Source organism: Balaenoptera musculus, chromosome 18 (assembly GCF_009873245.2).
Source record: "Balaenoptera musculus isolate JJ_BM4_2016_0621 chromosome 18, mBalMus1.pri.v3, whole genome shotgun sequence".
Taxonomy (NCBI): Eukaryota; Metazoa; Chordata; class Mammalia; order Artiodactyla; family Balaenopteridae; genus Balaenoptera; species Balaenoptera musculus.
Window position 1 is genome coordinate 50,716,420 of NC_045802.1, and position 13,824 is coordinate 50,730,243.

At 36.5% G+C, this 13,824-nt stretch overlaps 1 protein-coding gene across 1 annotated transcript in view; it reads right to left on the reverse strand.

The window, feature by feature from the left end:
• Positions 1–13,824, reverse strand: part of MYCBP2 (MYC binding protein 2) — a 270,931-nt gene that overhangs the window by 219,014 nt on the left and 38,093 nt on the right. The window contains 2 exon segments of the mRNA XM_036831466.1: positions 3,878–4,074; positions 8,098–8,251. Of these exon segments, the coding sequence (XP_036687361.1) occupies positions 3,878–4,074; positions 8,098–8,251 (351 nt within the window).

Consider the following 13,824-nt stretch of genomic DNA (forward strand, 5'->3'; position numbering starts at 1 on the left):
TATGCCAGTGTTGCTTTTGAGCAGTCCAATGGCATTCTGCCTAATCTTTGGTACATAACCTGTCCTTGCACTCTGGAACATTTACTGTCTCTTTGTTGTGTGTTATGATTTTGCAAAGTTGTACCTGGTGTGAGTCTTTTGCCATTCATTGTGTTGGGCACTGAGGGTGTGTTCTGTCAATCTGAAAATGTGTATCTTTGGCGGATGGGAATTTTCCTTACAAAGCTTAGGTAACTTCCTCCTCTCTGCTTGAATACCTATTAGATATTGGATTTTCTGGAAGGATGCTCTAATTTTACTTCATATCACCTATTTTCTTTCTTTCTTTCTTTCTTTCTCTTTCTTTTTTCTATTGTCTGGGGACCTCTTTAATCTGAACTTCTAACCCTTCTACTGATTTTACTGCTGCTATCTTATTTTTTTAACTTGTAAAAACTCTTTGTTCTGAGTTTTTAAAAAAATACTGCTGTTTAATGTAAATAATTTTCTCATCCCTCTTCAAAATACTAATTAGTTTTCTTAGAGCTTTTCTGTTCCCTATACTCTTTTCATCAACGTTTCTTTTATTATTATTATTATTATTATTATTACTATTTTTACTGATTTGGGGGATTCTGTCTTTCATGTTAGTCTAGTGATACTTGGCTGTACATTTATTTTTAAAAAGTAAGCGACTAAACAACTGATAGGAAGCTGCTGTGAATGTATAGGGTCTGAAAGATAGTGAGCTCACCTCAAAATGATCACACTAAGTTTAGCAGTTTCATTGGAGGATCTCCCATACACCCCCCCCCGCCCCTGCCAAATGTCTGCATCTATACGTCTTTTCTCACTTTTTCTCCATAGAAGCATCTGCCAGTCTTTTTCCTAGAAGCTATAAGCCTCACTCCCAGTGTACTGGGAACTCAGTGAGGATTAAGAAATTTCATCATCAATACGGAGACTTTCACTTAATCTCCATCTTCAGCCTGGCTCCTCAATTCCACTCTCAACTATGCCTGGTTTCCCCCGGCCTCTCTGGCTCAATTTCTTTAGACAGCAAACCTAACTCTTAGGGGTATGAGAGAAGGACAGCTGACTGGCTGGGAAGCGTAGAGGAAGGGCTCTGGGGTTCTCGAGCTTTCATTACACAGACTTCCAATCAATTTTTAGCTTTTCCCCTCATCACCACTTTCCAGGTATTTATTACTTCCAATTCTAAATCCTATCTATAGTTTTATGTGAAAATCAACTTACTTTCTATGGGCACTAGCCTCTTGAGAAGCTTAAGCTCTCCCCAATATTTATCTTCTAAAAATGTGTCCCATTCTTAAAAGTTTATACTTTAAAAAAATCCTTTATTATAATCATAGTGTAAACTGCAGGGATGGAGGGGAGAGCAGAAACTAAAGTGTCTTCAACATGGCTCTGTTTCTCTCATGCTTTCTAACAGGGTATTAAAGTTGTAAGAAAACCCAATGCTACAATCAGAAGTCTCAGATATACCCCTTTTCCTATCCTATTGATTTTCTCTCACCAACACTGTGGCAGGACCTAGAGAATTTATTCTGATAAACCAGACTTCCTTAAACTGAGGATTCCAAGTCATTCACCAGTTCTGGAAAATCTTAGCCATTATTTCAAATACTGCCTCTCCACAAATCTACTACTGCCTTGTGGAACTCAGGTTGTACTGATACTTTAGGCTTTCTCATTCTCTATCCATGTTTCTTATTTTTCATATTTTGTCTCTCTGTGCCACATTCTGAATAATTTCTTCCTCTTTATCTTTCAGTTCACTGCTTCTATCTTCAACTGTATTATCCACTGGTTAACTCATCCTTTAAGTTTCTAATTGTAAGTATTTGGTTTTTCATTTCCAGGAGTTCTATTTGGTTCGTTTTCTGATCTGATTACTTTTTATATCCTTATTCCTTAATAATACTTTTGATACTTAATAATAATACTTGAACTATATTGAATATATATACACATAGATTTTATACTCTGTATCAAGTAATTTCAATATATATAGACTTGGCAAGATTGATTCCGCTATATTTCTTTCTACTAACTCTCAATGACGGTGCCTTTTTTCTATGTCCTTTCTGTTTGTGAGTTCAGATACAGCAGAGCTGTGTTTGTGGGAGGCCTCTGAAGTAGGGGGTTCATACCTCAAGGACGGATTTTAGTCTCCTTCAATAAGGCACCTTACAGTACTACTACCAGCCCTACCTTACTTTAAACTCTCAGCTTAAGCTTTTTGGAACAAGATAAGTAATATGCATTTGGATCCCAAAATAATTTGAGATGTTACAGTTATACATTTTCAGACTTTTCTCCCCCCAGTCATAGCCTGGCCAAGAGAGTTTTGTGAAGTGAAGTAGGTAGGTGGAATGGGGCCAAATCATGAAGAACACTATATGCCATGTTAAGACAACAGGTTTTAATATGGCGTTTGGCCTGGAGTTAGGAATGTAGCAACGGGGCAGGTCTACAGAGAACCTCGGCTGTTGGTTCAGGGGATCAAGTAGTTTTGTGCAGCCTAGTGCTTGAGCATAATATTGCAGTCAGTCAGATATGCGTTCAAGTCCTGTCTCTGCTATATGACCACTCGCTACACTATAACTACACTAAGCTCCTTCCAGCCTTCAGTATTCCACTCTTACTCGTATTTTCATGCTTTAGCACACTCGTATTTTCATGCTTTAGCACATGGATACCAAGAACATTCTCTCTCCACACCACCAGTACCAACACCACTTCCCTCTGCACTGGCTAGTCTCAACTCACTGTTTAGATCTCATGTCATAACCTCTGGAATAAATCTGCATAAAAATAAATCACTGGATTCTAACATGTACATGTGTTTATGGTCACTATACTTTTAAAATTTGGCATTGATATTTGAATGTTTGTGTTTATTCTATTAAAATTTTGAAAGTATTTGTATATTTTAAGCATATATTTAAACTAAAATTTTGCTGAACCCTCAAAGCACAGCTGCAGAACAATTCGGAGATCACTGAATTAGAGGGACTTCAAAATAAGTAAGGACCATAAAAAGGGAAAAGAGGACTTCAGGCAGGACAAAAAGAGGGAAAAGAATAAGAATAGAAACCTAGAGTAAGGAGACTGCTCGTATTTGACAAGGGAAGTTCAAAATCGCTGAGTAAGTCACAGAAAATAGCCCATTTACCCCCTTTGCTATCTTTGGCCCGCTAATAACGGGATTGAGGCATCCCTTCCATGTGTTCTGGAGGTCATCCAAGGGGCCAGAGAAAAGCACATACCAGAGACTTAAAACTGTAACTTCTTACTCAATTTCCAGAACAGTCCAAAAGAATTAAATCAAGTTTGCCTATAAGTAGGGTTATATTTCCCACTACTAACAAGGATGAGGAGCTTATTCCACAACTGCATATTAAAAGTTCAAAATGCTATAGATGAAGCTGAAGTAGTTCAGAAACAAATCAATTCATGAAAAACTATAATCAACCAATCAAAAATACAGTAAAAATGATATATCCTTTTCTTTCAATACAGAAAAGATATTTAGAAACTATGAAGGAATTCCATACTTGAAAATTCAGGGCAAGATGGGAGGCGGGGGAAGGCAGAGAGCAAGACAATGCAATGAAAAAGGAGGCTGTAGTGCTGACACAAAGACCAGGTTAAAGATTTAAGCTTTTGCCAAATTTCACTTTATTACCTTTAATGTCACAGAGTTAAACACACGTAGCTTAGCTCAAATAGCTTAGATTATTTATATATCAACCTTGAACAGATCAAACCACTATAATGAGTGAGAAAAAGCAGACACTGCTTTGACAGAAACTGAGGTGAAATTGCAACTTGGCATCCTATCAGTTTCTAAGCAGCTAGAGATATGAAATACCTGAATAGTCTGGCAAGCATGGCTGCCATTGTTGGTGAGGATAGCAGAGATGGCCTGAAGTGTCCTTCCTGTTTCTCCCCAAGAAGCCACCAGACTAAAGAGACAAGCACAGGAAAGTGCTGTCAGAGACTGTCCTGTGCTGTCATTCATTCCAGTACTTCGAACAGTGATTTCCAAAAGGAGCTGGAAGAGAGACTCTGTGGATAAAATAGAACTCAATTATATTCATTTAACATACAGAACATTATATGCTATCTGTCTGTCTGTTTATACCTTGCCTCATTATAAAAAAATATTTAAGGCAGTTACAACACTTACTTTGCATTAGTTCCTTTCTAGTTACCTTTTCCCCCCAAAAGTTAGAATATTTATATAAAAACGACCTTGGAGAATATTTAGTGAACTCCTTATTTTTGTAAATGAAAAAATGGAATCTATCCAAGATCATTTAAAAGAAACTTGCTTTGAGGCACTCACAGTATTCAAGAAGCCTATCAAGTAGTAACAGACTACTCATTGCACTTATTTTTACCGTTTAGATTGGGAAAAATACGGGCATCTTAAAATGTTAAGTGTCCAGAAAATTATGTATTCATTTGCAAAACAACAACAGAATACACAAAACATATGCAATAATTTGTTTAATATAAAATTGGCTTTACAACGAACATAACAGCAGTTCACACTTGTAATTCATTTTATACTCTAGAAAAAACCTGCAAGTCAATAGGACAGATATCCCCTTTTCATGGATAATGAAATTGAGACACGGGGAGGTTAAGAGATTTTCCCTAAATCATAAAGCCAGATAGAGGCAAAGATGGAAAAATAACACAAGAATGTTCTATGGCCATCAGAGGTCTCCACACAAAACTCCACTCAAGATTAAATCAATAAACTTCTGGGTATTTCTTACGTAGAAGGGAAGGAGGATTTGAAAATCCTTTAGAAGTGCATACTCGGAGACACAGAGAGAAAGCAAAAAACAGAGTCAGAAAAAGAGAGAAACAGAAAAATTGATAAAGGTGGAAAGAGAGAGAGGGAAAGGAGAAGGAAGGAGGAAAGCAAGAGAGAGAATTGATGTACCGTAATTCTCTGCAAACTAAAAGGCCATCTGTGTTTTATTTGTTAGCTCACAGAAACCTAGGCTTCCTCTATCTAGTCCCCATCTTCCATATCTAATCCCTAATTAAGTCCTGTCAATTTTACTTCCTAATTAATTCCTCCACTTTTTTGCATCTCATCAGCATCTCCCCAATCCATGCTATCTATCACCATCTCTTAATTAGACTACTAAAAAGTGTTCATAAATTAGCTCCTATCATACACTTTTGCACCCTTATAGCCAAAGAGAACTTTTAAACCAAAAATCTGGTTTTCTATTTAAAATTCACTCACTCCTTTAATTCCCTCCTGCTCCTCTTCCTTCTTTCCTTTCTCCCTCCCTTCTGCACTTCTTTCTATATCCTTCAGTCTTTCCTTTATGCCATCTAACCTTCACTCTACCCTTTCATCTATCTTTCTTGTTTGTCCATCCCTCCTCTATCATTATCCTTCTGCCCATTCATCTTATAATTATTCAGCCAATATTTCCTGAATTCTTCCTGTACATCAGGAACTATTCTAGGTTGGGGTAGTACATTGACAAAGACAAAGAATGTCCCTGCCATCAAAAAGGTTAGATTCAAATTAAAGAAAACAGTGTAAGACTATAAAGAATTTTTTAAAAACCATAAGGAGACAGTGATGTTCAATTTCTCCTAGAACAATGACCATCCCCCTTGAACTGGCCTATCAAGCTCCACATGATCAGTAGATCCCTGCCGTTTCCATCCCCTCACTCTCCACATCTAGTCATACAGCCTTTTCCCAGTCATTCTCCTTCCTACCTCAAAGCCTTACTGCATGCTCTCCATTCTGCCTGGAAACTTAGTTAACTCCTTCTTACTCATCCTTCAAATCTCACATGTCACATCTTCAGGGAAGCCTGTTATAAACCCCAGAACTCCCTCTTTCCCCCATGCTATTTATTCACATTTGTAATCATACCTGTGTCCAACTGTCTGATGCTAAATTCCATAATAACAGCAATAATGTTTATATCGATCACCCCTGTATTATACACTCTTAGCACAGAACATAGAAGGCGCTATTACATTTAAGTGAATAATTGAGAACATATATTCTAACCTTAAACTGAACAGAAAGATAGATATAAGGGAAGGATTTTTTTAAAAAACTGGACAATTTGTAAATCAAATCCATCTGCAAAGAGAAGTCTGATGTATAATAATCATCAAGCTATCCCAACAATAAAAGAGATACAAATATACATATATTTTCATGAGTAACATGAAAAAAAACAACGTGGAAAAAGTGTAACTAATGTAATTATGATATTAAATCAAAGGAAAAAAGAGACAGATTTCAATACAAATTTTGATTTAAAGAACCAAATTACTACTTACACCTTTGTGCCAATTAAACAAAATAAAAAGTATGAAGTGTTGATAAATGCCTGAACAGAAAAATAAGTCAAAGCAGTGAAGAGATCAGAAAAGTAAGCATTGGAAGGATAGAAGAGAGACCAAAGACAGTATAGCAGCATTTGAAACTGTTAGTAAGAAAATAAAAACAAATTAATCAGGAGACCTAAGTTTTGACAGAAAGAAGATGATTAAGCTAAAGAACATATTATAATTTTAAAACCCAGTATTGAGAAGATCTATTTTGAAAAGAATAAAGGAGAGGGACTATTTATGTATAAACTGAATATAAGAGAAAGTATACAACAAATGATAGAAGACAACAAAATGGCAGAAGATCTAGAAGGAAAGCGAGGATTAGCATGTTGTTCAAAGTAAGATATAGGATATACTGTTTTAGTGGATATTTTAAATACTTCAATTATTTGCTAATTTACAAACCAGAGCTAAGGTTAACTAGCAAACTATTCTTAAATAAAATTAATTAATTTAATTAAATCTTCAATAAAATGCCATGAAGTCAAGTAGTACATCATAATAGCAATACGATCACTGGTGCTACAGTGACAATAAACAAGGTGCCTGCTTCTTAACATATGCAGCTTTATTTGGTAGTAGCATCTCATAACATGGTGGATTGGGGGGCTGTTGTTGTTTTTAAAAATCCTCAGCTAATTTTCATGGCCAGTTCTCCCCCCACCGACTAAAACAAAGCAGTAACAAAACAAATGGAACACAAAAACTAATCACAATACATGACCAAAAAAATAACAATCTGACATGCAAATTAAAACCATGTAATTAGGTTCTCACACGTGGGTCTAACATAATCCAAATAGCCAAGTAGAGAAAAAGGACCAAACTCTAATCCAGACCGGCAGTGTGGTCCCCAGACCAGCAGCACGAGCATCAGCATTACCCAGAAACGTACTCCAAATGCAGATTCTCAGGTCCCATCCCAAATCTACTGAATCAGATACTCCACACTTAGGACCCACATATATGACGGAAACAAGCTAATGCTTGAGATTTAGAAAACTAGACTCTTTGAAGGCCCACAGTCAGCATCAGAGAAAAGCAATTAGCCTTCAAAACTAAGCTTCCATCTCTACTTCTCTTCCTTAAGAGTCCCCATCCTGCTTACAGGATTATGTGCTGAGCCTAGGTCACGGGCATGAAAGGCAGGCATTCATAAAATTCAAATGCACTTTACAAAAAGCAAACATTTTTACTCAATGGAAGTTGCTACTAATTCAAAAGCTTTATCTTTAACAAAAATAAATTTTTATTTATCATGAACACAAAAGAAATGTCCTCTCTGTTTAGAAACTAATTGTGTTGTTTTGGGTTGGTAGTATCTGTTCCCTCTTTTCCTACTTTTTTAACTCTCCAAAGTAACGTGTAAAGTTAGACAAAGTCGATGTTAGCTATTTTGGCCAAAGGTTTATTAAGAATGATTTAAGTTCATAGTGACTATAAGGCTTGAGGATTTTTTCTGGGTTCCAAAAATTTATATTTTGCTTTTCCCCCTCATAATAATCAGGAAATGACTGTGCATGACCTATAACTCTTAAATCATAACACCAGGGGAACACAGCAAAGTAACTTAAAATTTATACCCCTGCTGTTTCAGCATCATAAACAAACAGAGACTGAATTACAGGCTGCTGTATGTGCTCCATAAGAGAAGCTCTTTACATTTAAAGGCTTCATTCAATGTGCCTAAGCTCTTACCTAGGACCTCGGGTGGCTCTGACTGGAGGCCTTCTGGCTGCTGACCTTGAAGCACGTTAAGCAGGGCTTGGAGACTCCTGAGGCACAGGGATGGATGAGAAAATCGCGTCTCCTTGATCAATTCAAAAACTTCACAGAGTCCAACCTCAATGATCTATTTAAGATGAAAAAGAAAAAATTATACTTTATAGCATGTGAGCTAATAACACTTCTCAGGCAGTAAAATCGGTACAGCTTACTTCCACAGCAAATGAGTAATGGTACAATATTTTAAAGGCAAAAAAGTCATCACATAAAAAAGAATAAAACCCAGTGTGTTTAATTTCAAGATTTAGAAAATCGTCTCATAACACAGAAGGTTAAAAAATAGGGGCACTACTTAAAAAGTAGTTTCAGGATAATGAAGCCATAATAAAACACCATGAAAATGGTTTAACAGTGAACTAGGTACTAGACTGCATTCACTCAGAAAAAAATAAACTATTAATTTACAAAGTTCATTTGGCTGTTCTCAAGTCAAAACTGGCACTCTTCTGTTACGTTAATTATTACCTATACCAGAAAAGAAGGCAATATAGTACATATGGTGAAAAGATTAAAAAAGGAACTTTTCATCTTAGCCTTTCCTATATGGCACAATCACCATATTATTATTTGTAGACGGTGTCCCTTATTCTTGTAGGATTTATCACAAAAAGAATTAAAGACTGCCTAGCTAAAATATCATGGCTATTTTTACTTTAATTATCTTATTCCTCAACAGGACCAAGAAAAATATAACTCAGTATCTAGCAAAAGATAGATAAATCTGTAACTAAAGACTGAGACAGCAAATGTGATGAACTTGTATAAGGAAATACCTTCAGAGGGCTGACAGAACAATAGACAATGCAATTCCATTTCTCAGTCAATGCCAACATTTTAAAAAGGAAATGTGTAAGATCTTCTCAAGAAGTGTTAAATTATTTGGAGAAGAAGTAAGTAACAGAAGAAGTTAAAACTAGATTAATTAGTAGAAATGCATCAAAGCATTATTAATTCTATTGAACGAAACAGAAGATATTCTCTCTGCTGAGATCTGTACATTAATTCATATATTACATAAACATTTTAAGTACTTACTTTGTACAACTTGCTACAGGAGATACGAGATATATTATACTAGACCTTGTTCTCTAAGAGTTTATAATCTAACAGAGTAAATGAATCTTATATATAATGCTTACCCAGTCCAGACATCTTTTATAGCACTTATTATGTTATAGTGTAACTGACTATTTTTGTTTCCATTTTCCCAACTAAACTGGGATCTCCTTGTGGACACAGAGTATGTCTTAACTAATATCTCCCATGACTATCCCACTGCCTGCACATGATAGGCAGACAACAAATATTTATTTACTCTCTCAGCTGTGTGCTAAACCACTGCAACTTGTCCGACAAGGGTTACATCAATTGCAGCCAAGTCAGTTGCAGTTCTGACTACCATCTGCAAGGTTTCTGAAGAATACAGATATGACTGAGAAGTCAAAATAACTAATAGGATTGTCTTTAGAGAAGTTATCTAAAATCCTAGAATACTTGATTATAGCTAAGATTACAGAAGTGCTTGTATAGAGTTTCAATTAATTAAATGGAAATGAAAACTTGCCATTTCATATAGTTTATTTTCCTGAAACAGACTAGAAAATAAAAACATGCTGTCCAAGATTTCCATCTGTTTATGTCCGTACAGGAAACAAATCTGAAGTCAAAGATCTCCTGAGTACAATACAAAAGTAGGGCTCTATTCTAAGGCCAGTAGGAGACTACTCTATCCATCAGTCTTGAAGATTGCTTACTCTACCACTACCAATCATGACTTTTCATAATTCAAAGAATTCTTCACGGATGACATTTTTGGCTAGGGTTTCTTTTTATAAGTAGATTCCTATAGCAACAGAGAAAGTATTGAACCTTTCCACAAACAGTAAGGCTACTTACTGAACATATTCCCAAGCTGTCTCGCTAATAAGTTTAAGGTATAATAACAAATGTATGACAACAGGTAACTCAGGTGGGCTGCCCAGGAGCAGAGCACTAGATGGCTTTCGTGAAAAACACTCATAAAACGTTAGTCAAAACGATCAAGACAAGGAATTACCCATCTGTCTAGGTTAACCACTGTGATTCTCACTTATCATCTGTATCTTAGTTCGGTGTGGATTTTTTTTTTAATAAGAGAGAAAACATTCATTTCCAGAACTGTGATATGTACTCAATATACAACAAAATAAAAATCAACCTCAAGTTTTCCAATCATATTTAGCTTTGAATCATTGAGCAAAGGAGCACAACATGTTGTGAATTAAGACTTTTTTCTGAGGTTTGGCTGAGAGTATTTTACTATATGTACAAACTTTGAAATTGCACTTTACGCTTTTTTCTTTTTTAATTTTTATTTTATTTATTTATGGCTGTGTTGGGTCTTCATTTCTGTGAGAGGGCTTTCTTTAGTTGCGGCGAGCGGGGGCCACTCTTCATCGCGGCGCGCGGACCTCTCACTACCGCGGCCTCTCTTGTTGCGGAGCACAGGCTCCAGGCGCGCAGGCTCAGTAGTTGTGGCGCACGGGCTTAGCTGCTCCGTGGCATGTGGGATCCTCCCAGACCAGGGCTCGAACCCGTGTCCCCTGCATTGGCAGGCAGATTCTCAACCACTGAGCCACTGGGGAAGCCCTGCACTTTACACTTTGAAGCCTGTCTTATAGTCACTGAGAACACACTGTATGTCCTCCTCCCTCAATATTAGGAAGGAAGAGTACAAGGACAAAAAAATATATAGTACTGCAAATACAATATGATTTCATTTGTGCAGAAATAAATATATTTTTAATGTGCATATACAAAAATGTTTACAGTGGGTATTTTTGGTTAACAGGATTTTAGAAATAACTTCTAATGTAAAATTTTCTTTTCCTCTTTATAAAAATGTTCTCCATTTTTTCAAATTATCTACATTGATTATGCACTGCCTTTATAAATAGCAAAATAAATGATTAATAAGTTTGACCGCTAAATAGAATAGTTCATTATAATAAGATAACACACTAAGCACTCAATACGTTCCACGATAAACTATAACTAACCACCAAAAACACGGTCTTCCACTTCTCTTCAGAAAATAGTCTTTTGTAAATTTACTGAATATTATCTTTATTGTTGCTTTCAAACAATTAAATCCTGAAAGCTCTCTGTTATACTTGAAGGAACACAAAACCCAAATAATTAACTGGTACAGCCAGTCCAATGTCACTGTTGAGAAAAGTGAGGCAAAAACATATTTGGCCAAAAAAAAGAAAAAAAGAGTCTTTTGAGGTTTTATTTTTCTCTCCTCGAATCATGTATTTCCAAAGGTGGCATTATTATTTCACTAACAAACAATAACATAAGCGTTTAGATACATCACATTTAGATTTAATATTAATAAACTCTTTGCCATTAGAAATTATATCTTCTATTAAAAAGTCCTAGAATCAGTTCTAAGACTTACAGAAAACATTTGAACAAGCGCAAAAGGAAACCAAAAGTAGATTTACATATTACTACAGAGTGAAGTATACTGTCTTTAAAATTTTCTTCTCTAAATATTTGGTAGAGACATCATTTACAAATAATAAAAAATAAAAATCTAGAGAGGAGTGAGAGAAGGGAGGAAGAAGAGGCAACAGCAACAGACGCAGCAGAGGAGGAGGTGGGGGGGAAGAGGAGAAGAATTCTGCTCCTCAGAAGATCCAGGTGTAAAATGTCTAACCTCCTAGCCTCTAACACACAAATTTATCTACGACTTCTACCACCTTCTTCCCTTCTCTTCACACCCAGAGGAAAAAGTGCTCTTACAACTTTTCAAAGCTAATTTAGTTTTTAAACAATGTTCTTGATCCCACCTACTGTTCCATCTCTAACAGAATTTTGTGTCATCTTCTGTCACCACACTAACTCCCAAAACTGTATGCCTAGCTGGGACCTTTCTTTTGAACTTCAATCTTACATAGTGAGCACCGGACATCTCACAGCTACTTCACACTCAGTATGGCCAGAACTAAACTTAATCATCGTTCCAACAAAGCACTGTTTCTCCTCCAGTTCTTCCTCTTTAAGTAAATGGCATCACCACCTAGAAACTTCAGAAATATGTTTACATTCTACCTTCTCTTTCAGCCTTCATAACCAACTAATTAACAATTCCTGACAATTCTACTTCCTTAATATTTCTTTTATGCCAAACACTGCTACTACCCTAGTTGCATCCCCCATGAACACTTCAGACGACTGCAATAACTCCCTCACTGGTCCCTCTGCTCTAGTCTCCCCACCCTCTAGTGGATCTGCCTTTCCAGCACCCGAGTAACTTTAATAAAATACAAGTCTGATCATAGTCTTTTGCTTAAAATCTTTCTTATTTCCAATTTACAAGACAAAATCTGAAAATGGTTGCATGACATTTAAGGCCCATGATCCTGTTCTCTACTCTTGCCCTATTCAGCCAGTCCACTCTAGCCAAAGCTGGACCGCTTGTGCTTTTGTAACGATGCCATTCTCCCTGCCTGCAGGTGCATCTTCAGTCAGTGCTGCATCCTTACTCCACCAGGCTCCACTATACCTTGCACTCCCCTATCAATCCTTAGGGCACTGGACATGCCTGCTAGACATAACTTTCTTTAGGGTGGGGATCGTGTCTCATCATTTTGTTCTCAGAGCCTAATAGAATGCCTGCTATAAACTGAATTTACTGAATTAAGAAGTATATAAATGAATCTGTGTACATCCACATCTTTTAACAAAATATGAGGCATGACTAGCCTCAAATAAGTTTGGATGGGAAGTATGAATCCTAAATATTACTATTAAAAATTTATGTAGCTATGAAATTTGGAGCGCTTAAGAAGATCTGGAAATCAGATAGTGAAAGGCAGTTTGAGCTGGGTAAAAACTGTTTTTGGTAAGAAAGGTATACTTTTAAGTGGGTGGGGGTAAGAAAGTACTATTTTAAATGATTACTGACCTGCAAAAAACAAAAAGCAAAAAAATCTGACAAGCAAGGTCTACATCAGAGTCAAAAACAATTTAACTAACTTTTAAAAGTCAAGAAGGGAAAACACAGAATTGTATCAAAATGATACCTTGACAACAAATAAAAACTGTCTTCATTATGTGAAAGAAAAAAGAAGCAGGAGAGAAAGAAACATCTGCAAGAAAAAGGAAAGTGACAGGCACACATTCAAGGAGGAGCAAGAGAGAAACAACAAAGAAAAGGGAGGAACTGACATGAAAGAGCATCTGGAGCAGAGGCACAGAAATGGTCAAAAGGAAAAGAAAAAGTCAACATTTCTCACCTGCCCTCACGTTCCCATCACCTCAAACCCTAAAGACTTCATCTCTTCTTTTGTGCCCTGCAAACTGCTGCCTAAGACCTGAAAGTTTCACTCCCTGCCCTGCCCCCACCCATGGCATTCTGACTACCTCTGCATAAAGGCATGTGAATCTCTGATCTCACTGATTGTCTAGAGGTTTCATTTCCTTGGATATGAAGTATTTCCTAATAAATTGATGAGTTCCCTGAAAACTAATGAAATTCATTCGGACCTACACATTTTCCTGTTTGCACCTGATACTTACAACTACAGCTATCATTTATTGAGCACACATGCATTTATTAACTCTTTGAATCCTCACTACTACCTACGAGAT